The 17,758-nt window shown below is 53.9% G+C and overlaps 7 protein-coding genes across 7 annotated transcripts; 4 read left to right on the top strand and 3 right to left on the bottom strand.

Annotated features, from left to right (window-relative positions):
- Positions 1–560: 560 nt before the first annotated feature.
- Positions 561–1,748, bottom strand: NCS54_00306500 (Hypothetical protein; the record flags this gene model as incomplete). The annotated part of the gene is made up of 1 exon (XM_053148651.1): positions 561–1,748. One exon carries the CDS (start codon positions 1,746–1,748, stop codon positions 561–563), a length of 1,188 nt encoding a protein of 395 aa, XP_053004626.1.
- Positions 1,749–2,689: 941 nt separating this feature from the next.
- On the top strand, positions 2,690–4,372 carry NCS54_00306400 (Hydroxyacid-oxoacid transhydrogenase; the record flags this gene model as incomplete). Its single annotated transcript, XM_053148650.1, has 4 exons — positions 2,690–2,719; positions 2,817–3,208; positions 3,258–3,895; positions 3,945–4,372. 4 exons carry the CDS (start codon positions 2,690–2,692, stop codon positions 4,370–4,372), a joined length of 1,488 nt encoding a protein of 495 aa, XP_053004625.1.
- Positions 4,373–5,614: 1,242 nt separating this feature from the next.
- On the top strand, positions 5,615–8,097 carry NCS54_00306300 (Hypothetical protein; the record flags this gene model as incomplete). The annotated part of the gene is made up of 2 exons (XM_053148649.1): positions 5,615–7,343; positions 7,406–8,097. The coding sequence occupies 2 exons, from the start codon at positions 5,615–5,617 to the stop codon at positions 8,095–8,097; spliced, it is 2,421 nt and encodes an 806-aa protein (XP_053004624.1).
- Positions 8,098–10,256: 2,159 nt separating this feature from the next.
- On the bottom strand, positions 10,257–13,000 carry NCS54_00306200 (Hypothetical protein; the record flags this gene model as incomplete). The annotated part of the gene is made up of 4 exons (XM_053148648.1): positions 10,257–11,491; positions 11,551–12,731; positions 12,785–12,860; positions 12,916–13,000. 4 exons carry the CDS (start codon positions 12,998–13,000, stop codon positions 10,257–10,259), a joined length of 2,577 nt encoding a protein of 858 aa, XP_053004623.1.
- A 788-nt stretch (positions 13,001–13,788) lies between these two features.
- Positions 13,789–14,481, top strand: NCS54_00306100 (Hypothetical protein; the record flags this gene model as incomplete). Its single annotated transcript, XM_053148647.1, has 2 exons — positions 13,789–14,024; positions 14,085–14,481. 2 exons carry the CDS (start codon positions 13,789–13,791, stop codon positions 14,479–14,481), a joined length of 633 nt encoding a protein of 210 aa, XP_053004622.1.
- Positions 14,482–14,612: 131 nt separating this feature from the next.
- Positions 14,613–15,244, bottom strand: NCS54_00306000 (Dynactin subunit 6; the record flags this gene model as incomplete). Its single annotated transcript, XM_053148646.1, has 2 exons — positions 14,613–14,801; positions 14,849–15,244. 2 exons carry the CDS (start codon positions 15,242–15,244, stop codon positions 14,613–14,615), a joined length of 585 nt encoding a protein of 194 aa, XP_053004621.1.
- A 468-nt stretch (positions 15,245–15,712) lies between these two features.
- Positions 15,713–17,291, top strand: NCS54_00305900 (NADH dehydrogenase [ubiquinone] flavoprotein 1, mitochondrial; the record flags this gene model as incomplete). The annotated part of the gene is made up of 3 exons (XM_053148645.1): positions 15,713–16,015; positions 16,086–17,073; positions 17,122–17,291. The coding sequence occupies 3 exons, from the start codon at positions 15,713–15,715 to the stop codon at positions 17,289–17,291; spliced, it is 1,461 nt and encodes a 486-aa protein (XP_053004620.1).
- Positions 17,292–17,758: the final 467 nt, after the last annotated feature.

Raw genomic sequence — 17,758 nt, 5'->3', positions numbered from 1 at the left:
GTTCGGTCGGGCAGGGGAGGAAACGAGCGGTTCCCGCGACAAGAAGCGGGCTATTCGAACAGGTGAGCGCGCAGTGCGACGGCGCAGTTGTCGACGTGATGAGGTGACGCTTCTCGGCACTCGGTGACGTGGATTCGTTTCGAGGGCAACTTGGTCGTCGAGGCGAGGTCAATGTAGGTAATGTGGCTGGAGGTTCCCTATGTCGATGTGGAGGTTTCGGGTGGGCACCTGCCTTGGCCCTGGCGCTGGGCGCTGGAGCTTTGGGCTGTACCTGCCTTTGTTGCTCCACTGCAGCTTCCCGGGGCTGGATCTTGGAAGGCTGCTGTGGCTGTCGGCCTATGGCAAGCCACAGAATGAGGTCAGGCTCCGCTAACACGTGTGTCTAGTTATGTTTGTCTTCCATCTTGGCTAGGTTGCGCTGCGTGATTCTTTGAACCTGCAGTCATCCGACAGGAACCTATTATTGGGATTTATGTCTCATGCAGATGAAATTTTCGAGTTTCTTTCAATTTCCAAAGTTTGCAACCCTGTGGAGAGCTCTGATTCAACTTGGTGGCTGTTTACAACACATCAAGGCGCCTCCCTACAATGTCCTTGACCATATCAAGGTCCAAAGCTTCCACAGTCCTCCCTTTGAACCCCGTCGTCGACTCTGCCATGCACATTGCATTGTAGATGGCTTCCTCTGTGGCGTCTGCTGCAGCCTCAAAAACCCCGTTGATCGAGTCGTCATCGAGCATTTCTATAGCTCTGGGCCTAGGTCGGTACGGGTCCTTGACGAGTGATGTTCCGGGTGCCATGGACACCTCCTGGAATGGTATCTTGGATGCGGTTGAGAAGGCCAGGAATATGTCGCCCGATGTGTTGTTGCCATAGCCACCCACCTTAGCGAGCCCGACAGTGGCCCGTTTGGCCACACGCTGGAGCTGGATGGGAAGCAGAGGGACGTCCGTCGCGATGACGACGATGATACTGCCGTCTTTTCGAGCCTCCTTTGCCGTGGTATCTTCGGGTGGCACTGTGCCAGATGCCTTTTTTGACTTGATGATTCGACCGATTGGAACTCCCCCAATGTGCAGGTTCTCCTGCGAGCCATAGTTGGCCTGGACAAGCACACCTACAGTATATGCCTTGGGATCCCCGGCTGCGTCAAACCCCTGCACGACTCGACTGCTTGACCCTGTGCCGCCCTTGAACCGGTGACAGATCATCCCGGTGCCACCGCCTGTGTTTCCCTCTGGAACACGCTCAGAGCTCGCATTCAGAATCCCAGTCACAATGTGCTCCGGTGTCACCGCAAAACGGCTCTGGTCGCTCAGAAAGCCGTCAAACGTCTCTGTGACGACTGGAAATATGAACAGGCCCATCTCGCCTTCGTCATTGGCGTGGTAGCGGAATGCATATTCCAAGATGCCGCGGTGGCCATCGCCGATGGCGGACGTGGTGGTGAGGACGATGGGCGACGTGAGCAACCCTGTTTCCTCGATCCAGTGGGAACCTGTCAGTTCACCACATCCATTGAACCTGAAGATCCCGGCATGTGACGAGTACTTGAACCAGTCGGGACGAGGAAGAATAGTCGTGACACCCGTGTTGACGTCGGCGTCGGGTCTGATGGACTGAGTATGAACGAGCACACCGGGGACATCAGTGATGGAGTTGAGCTCGCCCGTTGGCCACTTGCCCAGCTGAAGTTGAGGCAAAACATCACGAAGACGAGCTCTGCCAGACGGAGTTGAAGTAGACATTGCGGTTTGCGCTGCTGATTTGGAAGAGGTGGGTGGGGTTTCTGTCTATGGTGTTTGAGGACTCTTAAGCCCTCACTTTGACGTCCATGACGCTTTGTATCTGCTGATATCAGGTGATGAGCCTGGATTATGTCGCTGCTGAGTCAGGCATGCAATTGTGAGGTATTCGTATTGGTTGTGAGTCGCCGGTTTGTTTAACAACCTTGTCTATCTTCGCTTAAAGCGAGTTGAGAAGTGAATAACACAAGAAGACGAGACTAGGTGAATCATCAAGCTGGTGAAGAGACTAAAATTAGCCTCGGGTCTAACAAACGAAAACACGAATTGTCAAGATGAAAGTCAATCACTTTGACAAGCATCAGACACTGTCTCGGCCGAGAAGCCGTCGGCAAAGCTTGCCTTTCGGCTTTGACTTGAGTTGCCAGATTAGGAAATTATCTCCCCAGACTTCCCCTCAACTCCTCTCCTCTCACCTGTGAACAACAACGTCATTTAAGAGAAGACACATTGGGCCTGCGATACTGTGCTCGGATACAAGGAACCAATCAGAATGAAAGTGCCGTCACCAAAACAACCCCTAGATTCACCATGGCTGGGGCGAACGCCCTCGTGATACAGTACACACGATCCAGAGAGATCCGCTATCCGTTCACGCCGTTCTACCCGCTTTCCCCTCACAACTTAAGCAACATCGGGCCCCAGATCGGCGCGGTTCTCACCCCGCAATCGCGGTCTTGGTCGTCCGCCATCCGAGGTTCTGCTTACACAATGTGTCGTGCATGTTAGCCGCCGCCACAGCTTCAATTGACACATCTTGAAGCCTTCTTTCAACCTCTCAACTCTGGGGCATCTTGCTGTTGCTGTTACTCACTAACACTTCATCCCTCTACTCCTCTCGCCGCACTGCTTCTGTGACATTGCTTGGCGACATCATATCCACCATGGTGCCCGCCGTGAGAGCTATTCCCAACGTACGTAACAACCCCGCAAAGGTCTGAGGCATTGAGTATCGCCTCTCACTCACCTTGAGCCAATTCGTTCAAGCAACGCTCACAGCAGTCAATCTAGGCCGCCAAGCGAGCTACAAACCTGCTCCGCACCGTTCAGTTTACTCACCCGCCCTCATGTCCCTGCCACTCGAATCCCGGCTATCACCAGTCGCCGCCGGTTCTCACTCCCTCCAGACATGCTCATCAGCGCAAGTATGCCACGCCGACCACGCACCCGGGCCAGAAGGAGTACGCCTTCGAGATGGCTGCCTCGTCAATTCGCTTCGGTCCCGGCGTGACGCAGGAGGTTGGTATGGACTTGAAGAACCTGGGCGCGAAGCGAGTTTGTGTCGTGACGGATGAGAACGTCGACAAGCTAGATGCTATGCGACAGGTTCGTGAGGCTCTCACTCGAGAGGGTGTGCCCTTTGAGGTTTACTCCAACGTCCGAATTGAGCCAAAGGATAGCTCGTAGGTTTCTCAAACACCCCGGTGTCGGCTCTTTCTGACAGTGTTGTAGTATCAAGGACGCCATCGCTTGGGCTCGTCCTTATGAGCCCGATGCCTTCCTGGCTGTCGGAGGCGGCTCAGTCATCGACACAGCCAAGCTCATGAACCTGTATACGGCGTACCCAGACGCCGACTTCCTCGACTTTGTCAACGCGCCACTCGGCAAGGGCCGTCCCGTCGACAAGCCCCTAAAGCCCCTCATCGCCGTCCCAACCACAGCCGGCACGGGTAGCGAGACCACTGGAACCGCCATCTTCGACCTCGTGTCCAAGCGGGCAAAGACAGGTGTCGCCCACCGAAACCTCAAGCCTACGCTCGGAATCTGTGATCCCCTCAACACGAGGACTATGCCTGCAGCAGTCAAGGCCGCCTCAGGTCTCGACGTGCTCTGCCACTCACTGGAGTCCTGGACGGCCATTCCTTTTAATGAGCGAACACCGAGGCCTACGAACCCCATCCTGCGTCCGGCGTATCAGGGAGCCAACCCCATCTCTGATGTGTTTTCGTTCCACGCTCTCCGTGCTACTGTCAAGTACCTTCCACGATCTGTAAGGGATCCTGATGATCTCGAGGCTCAGAGTGAGATGCTTCTGGCCGCCACTCTGGCTGGTGTTGGTTTTGGAAACGCTGGTGTTCATCTCTGCCACGGTAAGTCTGCGTGTGACTCGAGTCAACTGGCGTGACTAATGAGTTCCAGGCATGTCGTACCCTATCTCGGGTCAGAACCCAGGCTACAAGCACGCCGGGTACCAAGTAGCTTCGCCAATCATCCCTCACGGAGTGTCGGTCGCCGTCTCCGCTCCGGCCGTCTTCCGTTTCACAGCCGCCTCTAACCCAGACCGACATCTTGCCGCGGCCGAGGCATTCGGAGTCGACATCACCAACGTCAAGCGCGAGAGTGCAGGCGAGGTTCTCGCCGAGGCCATCACCAAGTTCCTGGCAGAACTAGGCGACCAGCCCAAGGGCCTCAAGGAGCTCGGGTTCGGCACGGAGCACATCGAGGCTCTTGTAGAGGGAACGATTCCTCAGGCACGTGTGCTGAGCTTAGCCCCTGGTTTGTCCAATCAACTCGAGGCTGAGAAGGATCAGCTCCGGAGATTGTTTGAGGATGCCATGACGCATTAGGAATTAAGGGTAGTGTAGAATGCCTGAAGATGCCGTGATGTGGGTGTATATCCAAATAATAAGACATGGATGCAAATTTAGCATCTACTCCCACTCCCACCCCTTGCCGGATCTGAAGCTGCAGTGTTACCGTTTATAGTAGCAGTAGCATCCGATCGAAGAAAGCTAAAGTCCGACGACAATGCGGCTCTGGGTTGACGCATACCCAATGGGATACCAGGGGAGTAAAGTTGTGCCACCAGATCTAACACCTGCCCCCTTACTTTGTGCAACCTTGTGCCCGTACTATGCCGTTTGGTGCAACCCTAGCGTTTTCACAGCATGCACCTCGCCGTAAAGTCCCAAACCGTTTGCCCATTTCGTGAACCGTCGCACGGAATCTGCTCCGTTCCCCGCAAAGAGGATTGGATGACAGCTTGGGAACCAGACGCCATTGGACGGAAACCAAGAGTCCCTGCAGGTACGCGGTGTCACTGGCTATTGCCCCAATAGGAAATTCAACTACAAATCGTGCATGGCTACTGAGACACCTTTCCGACCTCGGCAAGCCCCTACAATTTCTTGGAGCTTCACCAGGACGAACGAGGGAAGGGCAGTCCGTGGAGGCAAGAGACTAGGCGAAGAGAGACGTCAAGGAATTCGTCAGCCTCGAAGTTCTAGAGTGAACCAATGTTTGCCTCCTTTTTTTTTTCTTGATCAGCCAAGTATCAAAATAGAATGTTCCAAGAGTCATGAGCTCAGCAGGTTTTTTTTTTATTTTATTCTTTTTTTTCCACGAGTGGGCCGATGGCGGGGATCGCCTCTCGGAAGACGTCCCGATGGCCGCAACGTCGGTCGTGATCCTGACCTTTACCTAACGAAATTTCCAAGCGGAGGTTTCGCACGAAGACCAAGACCTCATCTGAATTTCTCCCTGTGCCACTTCACCAAGCGGGAGCGATATCCACATTGACGTCACTCCACTGTTGGCATTGTACGAGACCCCAAGTGCACGAGTCGATCGCTGCCCTTGCCGGATATGTACGGAGTCCGTTAGAGCATTGCACCAGACAGGACCAGACGATGGATCCTTTCCTGCCTTATATTAACAAGGCCGGTCCCTTTCATGGGATCCGGAGCTTCCCCACGACTGAGCTTCTGTAAGGTCGTCAAATCTGTTGTGGGCATCCTTGCTCAAGTTGCATCCAAGTTCCATCTTATTCTTTCTGTTTACACGCTCGTTACTTGTTCCTACCAGATCCGATGGAGGGTTCTTCCAAAAACTACAGTGATGAACCGGACCTTGAACTCGGTCCCGATTCATCCAGGCCTGCCAGCGGCGGCGAGACTCCCCCAAGCCCCAAGACGGCTGCTGCCATCAGGAAAGAGAAGGGCCGAGTAAGATTCAACAGCAATGCCGCGGTTACCAGTCCTCCGGTGATTCCGTCTAGCCCACCGCCCGAAACCCGAACAACTCCCATTGCAAAGCCGAGGCCTTCGCTACTACGAGGCAACTCTTCAAACTCTGTGACTGGCAAGGACATTGACGATGGATTGGATCCCGAGTCGAAGGAGGCAATGGCCGCTGCACAGGAACGTGCCAGGTTAATCGCGGCTAACCTTCACCGAGATTCATCGGCCATTTCCAGAGACTCACTCGAATCCAGCGTGGGCACCGCTTACGACGACCGCGAGTCTACTGCAGGCTCTAACATCCCCCTTCAAGACCTAAGCCACTCGGCGCACAACCGAGACGGCTTCCAGAAGATCCCGTCCGGGGAGCACGAGCACCCGACACTCAAAGAAGAGGCATTCAAGCTGGTCCGGTCCCACACTAACCGCTTCGAAACCAACACTGCCCAGAACTCGCCAACTGCCAAGGAAGCTCCTCGCCAACGCCGAGAGACTTTGACCGAGCTGAATGATGGCAATTATGATGGAGTGGTATATGATGTGCCTGAGCCCGAGCAGTACCGCGGCAGCGTCCTGTCTCAACTATTGAAGCTCTACAAGCCTCCTGAGCCGCCGTTCAAGGGAGGACACAACCGAAACGCCTCCACAGCTTCATCGATCGGCGGAACGAGCAGCCCTACTGTCCAGGGCACTCCCTCCGGGGCTTCAACGCCAACCCGCAAGAAGTGGTATAACCAGAACCGCTCGCAAGACACGCTTGCCAACCTTATCGAGGCATCAGCACGGCTTGCCAACCCCAACGAAGGAGAGCAGGCTGGTGACAGCAAGAACAAGAATGGCGGGAAGAAGCATGGACGACCTCCGATGCACAAGCGAGCTCACAGCGCCAACCGGCTCAGTGGTTTCTGGCAACAACAGGAAGCTCGGATTACGGTTCATATTGCAGAGACACTGTCGCGACAAGACTACATCATCAAGCTCTGCCGCGCCTTGATGTTATACGGAGCTCCAACTCATCGACTGGAAGAGTATCTGAGCATGACTGCCAGAGTTCTCGAGATCGACGGGCAGTTCCTCTACCTGCCGGGATGCATGATCATCTCATTTGACGACAGATCGACGCACACGACAGAAGTCAGAATCGTCCGTTCGGCTCAGGGCATTGATCTGGGAAAGCTGAAGGACGTTCATCTGATTTACAAGGAGGTCATGCATGACTGTATCGGCGTTGAGGAAGCTACCGACAAGCTGGATGTCTTGATGAAGCGCAAGGACAAGTTCCACGCTTGGCTGCGAGTCATCATCTTTGGACTCACCAGCGTTACAGCCGCGCCCTTCTCTTTCGGAGCCCGTCTGATCGATCTCCCGCTCATCTTTGCTTTCGGCTGTCTTGTTGGAGTCCTGCAGCTCATTGTGGCTCCCAACTCTGCCCTGTACAGCAACGTCTTTGAGGTTACCGCAACAGTCGTCGTCAGCTTCTTGGCCAGATTGTTCGGAAGCATCAACAACTCGAACCTTTTTTGCTTTGGTGCTCTCGCTCAAGGCGGTATCGTCATGCTTCTTCCTGGTTACATGGTTTGTAAGTTCAATCTCTTTTCCGCACCATCTTGTGGTGAGCCAATGCTGATATCAACAATGTAGTGTGCTCTTCTCTTGAACTTCAGTCCAGGGCCATTGTCCCGGGTTCAATTCGTATTGTTTACGCCATCATTTATTGTCTTCTACTTGGATTCGGCATCACGGTTGGCTCAGCACTATATGGACTCTTTGATGATACGCCGTCCAACCAAGCGACTTGCACCAACCCCATGGACCCCTACTACGGCTTCATCTTCGTGCCCCCCTTCGTTGTCTGCATCAGCATGATTTACCAGGCCAAGTGGCGCCAGGTGCCTATCATGGTTATCATTGCCTTTGCTGGGTACATGGTCAACTTCTGGAGTGGACAGCGATTCAAGTCTAGCCCGCAAATCTCCAGCACACTGGGTGCCCTAGCCGTCGGTGTTCTTGCGAACCTGTACTCCCGACTCCGGCACGGCGTTGCAGCGGCCATCCTCATCCCCGCTGTTTTCTGCCAGGTGCCGGGAGGCCTGGCATCGACCGGAGGTTTACTCAGCGGCCTCAGCGTGGCCAATGAGCTCACCAACAACAACGGGACAATCAATGGAACAGCGTCTGTCCAGGTTGAGAAGGGAGGCAAGCTCGACAACTTGGTGTTCAATGTGGCGGCTTCGATGATTCAGATTGCCATCGGAATTGCTGTCGGACTCTTTATGAGTGCTCTAATCATCTACCCTCTGGGCAAGCGACGAAGCGGTTTGTTCAGTTTCTGATTCTCATTTTCACGGCGTTACCAGCATTGCGAGGTTTTTGTATTGCATACAACGGATGTATTTTAAGAGAGGCAGCTATTGCACAACGAAAACAGCGGTTACATGGATGGGGGCAGGGGACAAAAATCTGTTGCGTCACAGACGCTCTGCATTTGGTGTTTATGAGATTGGATAGGTCTTGGCATTGAGATTGTTTTCATGTTTTTTATCCACATCATGAATGAACGAACGACAAGGTCGGATTTAAAGACGAGCGAGTATCTAGACAGCAAGTTTGAGGTGCCGACTATGGCCTCATGAGTTTACAATTTGAAGCTCTCTTTTCTACTCACTCTCACATTGGCAGTGACATTCAAGACGTCATGCAGCAATGAGGCAAGCCCTACATACAATGATGTATCCATCGGCTCACCGGGGACAGGATGATGCCCGTCGGGATTGCCGGGACGGCACCGGCGTCGATGAATCGGTTGATGGATCAATTTTCCCACCCTTCATTCCGGGTAGCCCCAGCTTTTGCAAACTGGACCCCTGCCACGGTGTCAATCACCAACGGCTTGGCTTGGCTTGGCTTTTTGTTGACGATTACGCGTATCTCCCACATGCCGATCCACGTTTTTGACGGTGTTGTCAACGTTTATTGTGCATGGATGTGTGCATGTGCATAAAGCTAGGCAGTGGATAATGGTGATGGTATAATTGGTTGTGCAGGTATAGGGTGAGCAAAGGACCCAGCTACTTCCACAACTTTCATACAGACGGAAGGAACTACACTGGGATATAATCAAATTCATAGCTACCTAAGTTGAATGGAGAAGGAGCAATCGCTCATTGTAGTTGAGCTTTATATCTTTCTCTCCCCCGTGATCTAACTCTTCCGTCTCCATCCCTCCCACTCATCCCTCTACTCGTCCACTTCCACCCTCCCTACGCCCAACCTACTATTTCTATATCCCTTCTCCCATTTCTCAATTTGCTCTGTGACCATGAGTACCCCAGAAGATACAGCTCAGCCAAATACCCCTTCACCAACGCCAGAGTCAGTGATAAAAGCCAAAACCCAAGATGAGCGAATCACTCTACCAGCCAACGAGCCTCTAGCACCACCTATACAGCTTCCCCTTCCCGACAGGGACGAATCTCCATCGCCATTGGCACATCCTCTACTACCGCAGGTCGAGTCACTGGTAACGCAGCCACCCATCCCAGAGACAGAAACGTTGGTATCACAGGCGCAACCTCCTCCACTTCCTCCTCGCATGGCTCCCACTCCAGAGCCTGTTCCTCGCAAACTCCCACACACATTAAATCTCTACCGGTACAAGGGCACCGACATGCCAGTAGGCACCTACACTTTAGGCGAACGGGAAAGTCAACCACTGTACCTCTGCAAGGCAGGCAGACGCTTTCTCGGACTACTCTCGTCTCCAATGGTCATATACTCGGGGCCCACCGACGAGGTTCCCCCGCTGGCATACATAAAGATTTCAGGATGGAGTTGCACTGTCTCTGTCGGGTTGGCAGCTTGGTCGGGCGCGCTGACTCTATACCCAGATCAGGAGGTGAAAGAGAAATTCTTTCGCGGCGGACAACACTTCACCATTGAATCTGGGACCAGTGGGAATGAAGTGAAAGAAGAGTTTGAGTGGCGACCTTCAAAGTGCGACGCGGTAGCGGGCCTAGGGGGTCAACGTCGTGGTTAGAAGCTGGTGAGGCTCGCTCGAGGACCTCCTGGCGGCGCAGACATGGACTTTTTACCTGGGAATATCAGGGACAGCTATGGGAAGGAGATCGTTGCAGTCTGGACCGAGGCCAAGCGGAATTCGACAGAGATTGGGCATTTCCGGTTCCTGGGAACAGGAGTGACGGGGACTCTTGGAGACAAATGGGCCATCATGGCTATTATCACGGCGCTGGCTCTACTGGAGCAAGATCGAGCCATCGCCCAAAGAGCCATCACGTCTATATTCCAGAGAAGGAGTGGATAGGCTATTGCAGACTGGAATCCTACATGGTCACGGGAGAGGAGGGATGGCCAAGTACATCAGTTTGGATGGGCCTTTGTCTTGATGATACCCTACAGATAGATACTATCGTTCATCGACCTATGAAACATGAAACAATAAAACACATTAAATCCGAATTCTTTCCAATATTAGCTAGCTTTTACGCTCGGGAAAGTACGTCAATTCGTGAACTTCGTCAGGGGTAGCAGGACTCCCTCTCCATTGCGGCGGAGGCGGCTGTTGAGGGGGATATGGCTGTGGCGAGTAGGGCTGTACCGGCTGATACTGCTGAGGCGCGTTGAACTGAGGTGGCACATTGAATTGCGCAGGCACAGTATTGATAACGGCCGGAGGAGGACCTCCTGGCGCAGCGGGAGCAGGACGTCCACCAGCCATGTCGATCTGCTTCTCGCCGTTGGCTCTGCTCCAGTCGCCGGGAGACATGATGAAGCTGCTCGAGTCGGGGTGGAAGATAGTAGTCAAGACACGGCCAACAGCAACCTGCTTGAGCCTGTGCCTCACGAGGCCGAAACTGGACTTGCCCGTCACGGCGCTGCCTGCTACGGCCAGGAAGATAAGGCCCATGCAGACTATGACGACAAAGGCCGGGATGCCAAACATCCACTTGTACTTGACCCTGTGGACTGTTGGAATCACTCGTAGCCTGGCAGCTTGGTCGGGCTCCTCGTTGAGAGCGCCCAGGGCGCCTTTGGTGCCCACGAGAGCCGAGGCAGCGAGGTCGTTCCAGAGGAGCTTGAAGATCTTGGGGGCCGTTTCTGCAGAGGCAGACAGTTCCTTCCACTTGAGCCAGAGACTCATGCTCTGCCGGGCGGTAAAGTCGATGATGGGGTCTGTGTCGCTGCCGCTCTTGAAGATAGTGTGAAGCGCCGAGATGGGCACGATGGAACCGGGGAGATTCATGGTGGAAGAAGACGGGTTGAGGGCTGCAGGACCGAAGATCTCATCCATCGAGGACCCAAGGAGGTACAACTCTGGAGCTTGGGTGGTGCTGACATTTTGAAAGCCCTTGAAAGCTGGGTCGACGATACCCCAGATGGGCTCGAACTGAGCGAGGGTGAGGGACCAGTCCTCGACGCCCCAGAGAGGCATGTCGTCCTTGCTCTTGTACTGCTTCTCCTTGACCTCCTTGACGACCAGGTTGTCGATGCTGTCGTTGGTGCCGTTGTGGAAGAAGGTGACTCTCTTGACGGTGGCCTTGACGGCTGAGGCGCAAGTGTATAGGGGTGAACTCCATTCGCTGCCGTCTTCGAATAGGTTTGGTGAGCCGCCGCCTACTCGCTTGGGAACTCCACGGAGCAAGTTGCAAGCGACGTAGGTGTTGTTTAGCAAGGCTGGGGCATTCAATAAAGTTCCCTGGCAAATAAGCTCTTTAAGAAGAAAAAAAAAGTCAGCGATGAATATAAGGGATGGGTAGAGCACAACTTACTCGCAGCATTCCAATAATCAGAAGTGATATTATGCGGATTCTTGTAAATCTCCTCCCCCTTTGCGTCAAGTGACTTGGACATACCAACGAGTCTCCCAAACTCCGTCATGAACTGCAGCGACTGATACGTCGTGTGGTCGACCTCTGCGATGGGCAGCTTCCACTTCTTGCCGACCTTTGAGTCGATGCGGTCAAGCGCCTTTGTCCCCTTGACCTTGTCGGTCGGGTCCGACATGTTCATGAAGAGCATGGTGACGCCGTTGGTATACCATGCCGCCTGGTACGCCCGCGTCTTGAGGTCAGGCTTGTTCACGCCATTGCGCTGGTCATGCTCCGGGTTGGTCGTGTTCAGGTGGACGAAGCCGCCGCGGTCAGTCATGTACAGGTTTGTGACGGCGAGGCCAGAGGTTTGCTTGGAGCTGGTACTAATCTCAAAGTCGACGGTGACGTTGAGGTTCACACACTCAATCTCTGGCTCCAGGAAGAGCAAATCTTCAGACCAAGTCGCGCCTCGGGTATGTCCAACAGGCAGGGTATGGTTCCTCAAGCCGATACCGCCGTTCTTGTTGTCGACAATCAGGCCCTCCACAGGTTTAATCTCTTCCCTGAGTGCAAACGACTCGAGAGCGCGGAAGATGCCAACCGCGATGGGTGTGCCGTTGTTGTAGATTCGGTTGTACTGCTTGGTCAACTGCCGCCACTCAATATCGAAGTAGTTCGAGATGGTTGTCCTGCGCTTCTTGGTGCCGCTCATGTAGATGTCGTGGAGGATACTGGGCACGGTTGCGTTGATTTCGTAAAGCGTCGTGCAGTTGAAGGACAGCCCGTCGGATGAAAAGATGGTGACATCCGAGGTGTAAGGACAAGGCGCAAAGCACGTCGGGGTTAGTGAGCACGTTCGTGTGAAGGAGTTGTTGCTGTCGCGCGGCGAGGTTCCCATGAGGAACGCACTCGAGTCCTTGGCATATTGGAATGATGCCAAGGTGGACTGGCTGTCGAGTTCATCTTGCTCGTATAATCCCAGAGGAGTAATAACACCAGCAAGGGAGACGAGCAAGGCAAGTAATGGGACAGCCAAGGTCATCATGGAGATGGTTCCGCGGACACCATGGCGTTTGGCAGAGTCTGCCTGAAGTAGAGGAGGCCATAGAGAGCTCTGAAGGAATCGCCCAGCGTTTGTCCTATGACGATTAGTTGAATCTTGCCAAGTGCCAAGGCTGAAGTTATAACTCACCATGTGGCCGCTGTCTCGCGATCACGTAGCTGACCAGCGAGAATAAAGGTCATGGCAGTCGGACACCATAGTTGGGCTATCGTCCAAGTTAGAATCTCGGGTTTGCCTGTCGCGTGCCGCACAAGAAGCACTTTGCGAGTCGAGGTCGTAGAGCTCACCTATCACAATGCCAAAGGCAATGATACCAGCAACATAACCAACCGTCAACTCAGGCATCTTGTCTATGAGCCTTTCCACGGCGCCTGGTTTATTCTGTTATCTTGAGTCTGCACAGAAGAAGTCTCAAGCTTGACGACGGACAGGGAGAAAGTGGCTGCCCATATGTCTCCTCTAATCGGCCGCCTTTCCTCCTCGGGCTGCAAGACAACCCACCCGGGCTCAATCCAGGAACTTGTGCAACATGCCTTACGGGGCAGACTTGGCTCCAGAGCTCATCTGCCTCGTCCAATTTAGTTAAACCATGACAGTCTCGCTCGGTCGTATCCCTCGGTAGAGGGTCCAATGGTCAGACCGCCAGGCTTGAAGAACTTTAGCCGTCGCCAATCATGGCGGGTTTTCGACAGCCACCAACGATGCAGTTCTGTTTGCCCCTGAGAGAGAATGCCGCTAGAAGCAAGCACAGCATGGTTGAGGGCGCGAGTGTTTGCAGGAGCCGTTGTAAGACGGGCTGAAATTACACCATGCCAAGACCCAGTCTAGTCCCCAGGCACCGCAGCCAACCTATCAACACCAACAAGTCGCGAATGAGCTGAAGTCGGAAAATAAAGATGGTCGTTTAGACTCAACGCCACAAGCTTAACGCTACGACGCTGGTGGGTAAATCCAGGGACAGCATCCCCGCAGAGTAATAAAGTCTCAATGTTAGCCCGCGCGATGCCAGCTGATCTTGCCATAAGCTCGGGTGATCTTTAGATGCTCGCTCGGTGAGGCCGTTGGATGTTCAGGTTGGGCCGCCAGTTCACATAACTGATTGAAACTGGGAGTGTTGCTGAACCCTCTCTTTCATGCCGTCGCAACTGTCCAAGATGATGCGAATGAGTGCTATCCAGAGAGTGCTCCTCGGCCTCTTTCTCGCCCAAGTGTCTGTGGCATTAATTTCCCCAGAGGGTCGCGAGTACTGCGCAGGAGACGGCTCCATCTGCGAGGCGTTCAACAAGATCGACAGAGAGTGCAGAGACAAAACCGGTGCTGCATACACAAAGTGTACTTGCGAGACAGGATGGGTTCCTTTGAAGGAAGCGTAAGTGAAGCGACCTGAACCTAACTGATATAGACCAATCCCGCTAACTCTGCATCGCAGCTGTTATAATTGCAGAAGAACGTTTGGCGAGTTCATGTTCAGTCAACTGGAAAGAGACCAATCGGTCTGCGAAGACGAGGGCCTTGATGTTGCGCCAATCCCTTCAAGCATCATCTCCCAGCAGAAGCAGTACAACAAAACGGCCGAGGTCCCATCCATGCCAGCGTCAGACTCGGCGTCAAGCACGATATCGATTGATCGAAGTTATACAACCAACAGCCACGAGGCGTATACCACCACCGTGTACGGAGTTGTTGCGTCGGTCACGCTGCCAGAGATTTCAGCCCCAACGGAGGAGGTAGTAGAGGAGGACGAAGACAACTCGGCAGTGGGTCAAGTCGGTAGTGTCTCGGTAGTTGCTGTTTGCGCCGTTGTCTTGGCAATGATAATACCGTGAGGGTTAGATAGACAAGAGCTGGTGACAGGATAATCTCATGTTTAGTTGTAATAGCATCTTTGCAAGTCAAGTGTAGTAGAACCGGGAGGCATCCGTTTTCAATGGTTACAGGAGTCTATTGAGGGGTATCTTTATTTGAATTTGTCGGGGTCGCTGGGTATCATTTTTCGCAAAATAGCAAGTTGCTTGATCAAAGCAATCTTCTTGTGATCGGAAATATCACGCTTATCGATGCGTCTTGTGCCGTTGGAGAAGACCACTGTGTTGTCTGGCAGAATGGTTCCTGGTGCCAACTTGGACAATTGAGTGATGGTGCAGTTCTTGAACAGTCAGTTGATACTCTTGAAACTCTGTGGATGGCATCTACCTTGCCAATCTTGGAACCACAACCAATGTTGGCTCCAGCTTGGATCGTTGAACCTTCGCCAATCTCAGTGCCTCCAGCCTCAATGATTGAACCGGCCTCAATCGTCACGTAGTCTCCTAGAGCTATACCACCGGGCTTCGCACTCTCGATGTCGGCAGGGCGAGCTCCGATATGCGTCCGTTCGTGGATAAGACATCGTCGTCCGATCAAGATGGATCCTAGGTTGGACTCGAACTTCGATCGCGGATGAACCACGGTCTCTGACTGCATCGTGATCGAGTGTGTGCCTTGCAGCATCGCATTGTTGGAGATGGTGAGGGAGGACGAGAAGTTGACGGGTGGCCTGGGACCGCTGCGGTCGATGGCAGGGAGAATCGAGTGCCTTTTACTAGACATGGCGATGGCGACTCCAACTTTCAAGGTATGAGTTCACTCGGCCTTGACGCCGTCATTGTTTGCCAAGATGGCATATAAAGCCAACTCGAGGTTGGCGTTTATTGGCGGTGATAGGTAGGAGCTGGTGTTGCGATGTCCCAGATTAGCATCGTCAAATGAAAGAGCTCAGCTGCCTGCTTACGTTACCACCGAGCAGCTCGGATCGATGACTTCAAAGAGTCGGCCGAAGGCAAAAGGTACCGGAAGCGCTTAACATTTCTGATGAAAAAGACATTGCTTCTAACCTATCATACGTGTGGGGATAAGTAGCGGCTAACTCTTGCGGCTGAATAATCCGCAGTCCGCATTGACCAATCACTGATTCCCCATTTCTGAACCGGTCACGAATCTCGCCCGGAAACTCGAAGTGCCGCATCCTGACGTCCGTCTTGTCAACCATCTCCAATCCGCCACCCGACAACGAGCACAATGCTGTCCACGAGAGCGGCGCCCAAGAAGGCCGTCGGCCTCTCACGGACCGCCGTGAGAGGCCTGGCAACTGTCCAGGACGGCGCCCCGAAGCGAACGTACGGCGGTCTCCGAGACCAAGATCGCATCTTTCAGAATCTGTACGGACGATACCCCGTCGACCTCAAGAGCGCGAAGCGGATGGGCGACTGGCACAAGACCAAGGAGATCATCCTCAAGGGTCACGATTGGATCATTGGCGAGGTCAAGGCCTCTGGTCTGCGAGGACGAGGTGGTGCTGGTTTCCCCTCGGGTCTGAAATGGGTAGGTTTTGGAGAAGCGGATTCCTCATCCGCACCAGCCGGGGAGACACCAATTGCCTAACGCTCGGTAGTCTTTCATGAACTTCAAGGACTGGGACAAGGACAACAAGCCCCGTTACCTCGTCGTCAACGCCGATGAGGGTGAGCCCGGAACTTGCAAGGACCGCGAGATCATGCGAAAGGACCCACACAAGCTCGTCGAGGGATGCCTCATTGCCGGCCGAGCCATGAACGCGACCGCTGCCTACATCTACATCCGAGGTGAATTCGTCGAGGAGGCCGCCGTCCTCCAGCGAGCCATCAACGAGGCCTACGCCGACGGCCTCATTGGCAAGAACGCCTGCGGATCCGGCTACGATTTCGATGTTTACATTCACCGAGGTGCCGGAGCCTACGTCTGTGGCGAGGAGACTTCGCTCATCGAGTCCCTCGAGGGCAAGCCCGGCAAGCCCCGTCTCAAGCCCCCGTTCCCCGCCGCCGTCGGTCTTTTCGGATGCCCCTCCACCGTCACCAACGTCGAGACTGTCGCCGTCGCCCCTACCATCTGCCGCCGAGGAGGAAGCTGGTTCGCCGGTTTTGGCCGTGAGCGAAACCAGGGCACCAAGCTCTACTGTATCTCTGGTCACGTCAACAACCCCGTCACTGTCGAGGAGGAGATGTCGATTCCCCTGCGTGAGCTGATTGAGAAGCACTGCGGTGGTGTTCGAGGTGGATGGGATAACCTCTTGGCCGTCATCCCCGGTGGTTCTTCCACTCCTGTCCTGCCCAAGCACGTCTGCGATGACCAGCTGATGGACTTTGACGCCCTCAAGGACAGCCAGTCTGGTCTCGGTACTGCTGCCGTTATCGTCATGGACAAGAGCACCGATATTGTCCGAGCCATCAGCCGTCTCAGCCACTTCTACCGCCACGAGAGTTGCGGCCAGTGCACACCCTGCCGAGAGGGCAGCAAGTGGACGGAGCAGATCATGAGCCGATTCGAGAAGGGCCAGGCTCGCGAGCGGGAGATTGACATGCTCCAGGAGCTCACCAAGCAGGTTGAGGGTCACACTATCTGCGGTATGTTGCACTCGTCAAAGTGAATGAACTATGCTAATATTGTCTCAGCTCTGGGAGAGGCTTTCGCCTGGCCCATCCAGGGTCTTATCCGTCACTTCCGACCCGAGTTGGAGGCCCGGATGCAGAAGTTTGCGCAGGAGTCTGGCGGTGCTCCTCTGGCTGGTGGATGGAGTCACGACTCAAGGGCTCAGGGAAAGCTGGTGTCTCCTGGTCAATAATTGGAGTCTCGACTAGTTAGAAAATGACAGTTGAGAGGAGAGGATGTTAGAGGGGGCATACGTGTGTGTACCTGTGCATAGCTACAAGATTTACGTAGACGCCCTGTGTTATATTTACTTGTGTTCAATGGGAGTAACGAAAGTTGGTTACACATTGTTTCCAGTCACCGCAAGTCGTGACTGTTGATATTGAACGTGTCAACGCCTGCTTGTATTCACGTCTTGTATTATTCGCCAATACCAAAAGAATAAACGCCCAATGATGCCATTTCCAAAACGTCCACGTCAAGCCAAACAGACGTGGCCGTGGGGATCCCCCGCGGCAAATTCATGCATCAACCGGCTGACTCGCTCCCTATCTTATGGAGCTAAATAAAATGGTCTGGGGGGTCCAAGCCCAACACCGCCTATTCAAACCGCTTAACTGTGTCTAGTCAATATTCTGCATTTTTCTGCCTCTGTTTGCA

Source organism: Fusarium falciforme, chromosome 2 (genome assembly GCF_026873545.1).
Source record: "Fusarium falciforme chromosome 2, complete sequence".
NCBI lineage: Eukaryota > Fungi > Ascomycota > Sordariomycetes > Hypocreales > Nectriaceae > Fusarium > Fusarium falciforme.
The sequence above is the reverse complement of the archived record's forward strand: the minus strand, read 5'-3'. Positions and strand labels throughout refer to the sequence as shown.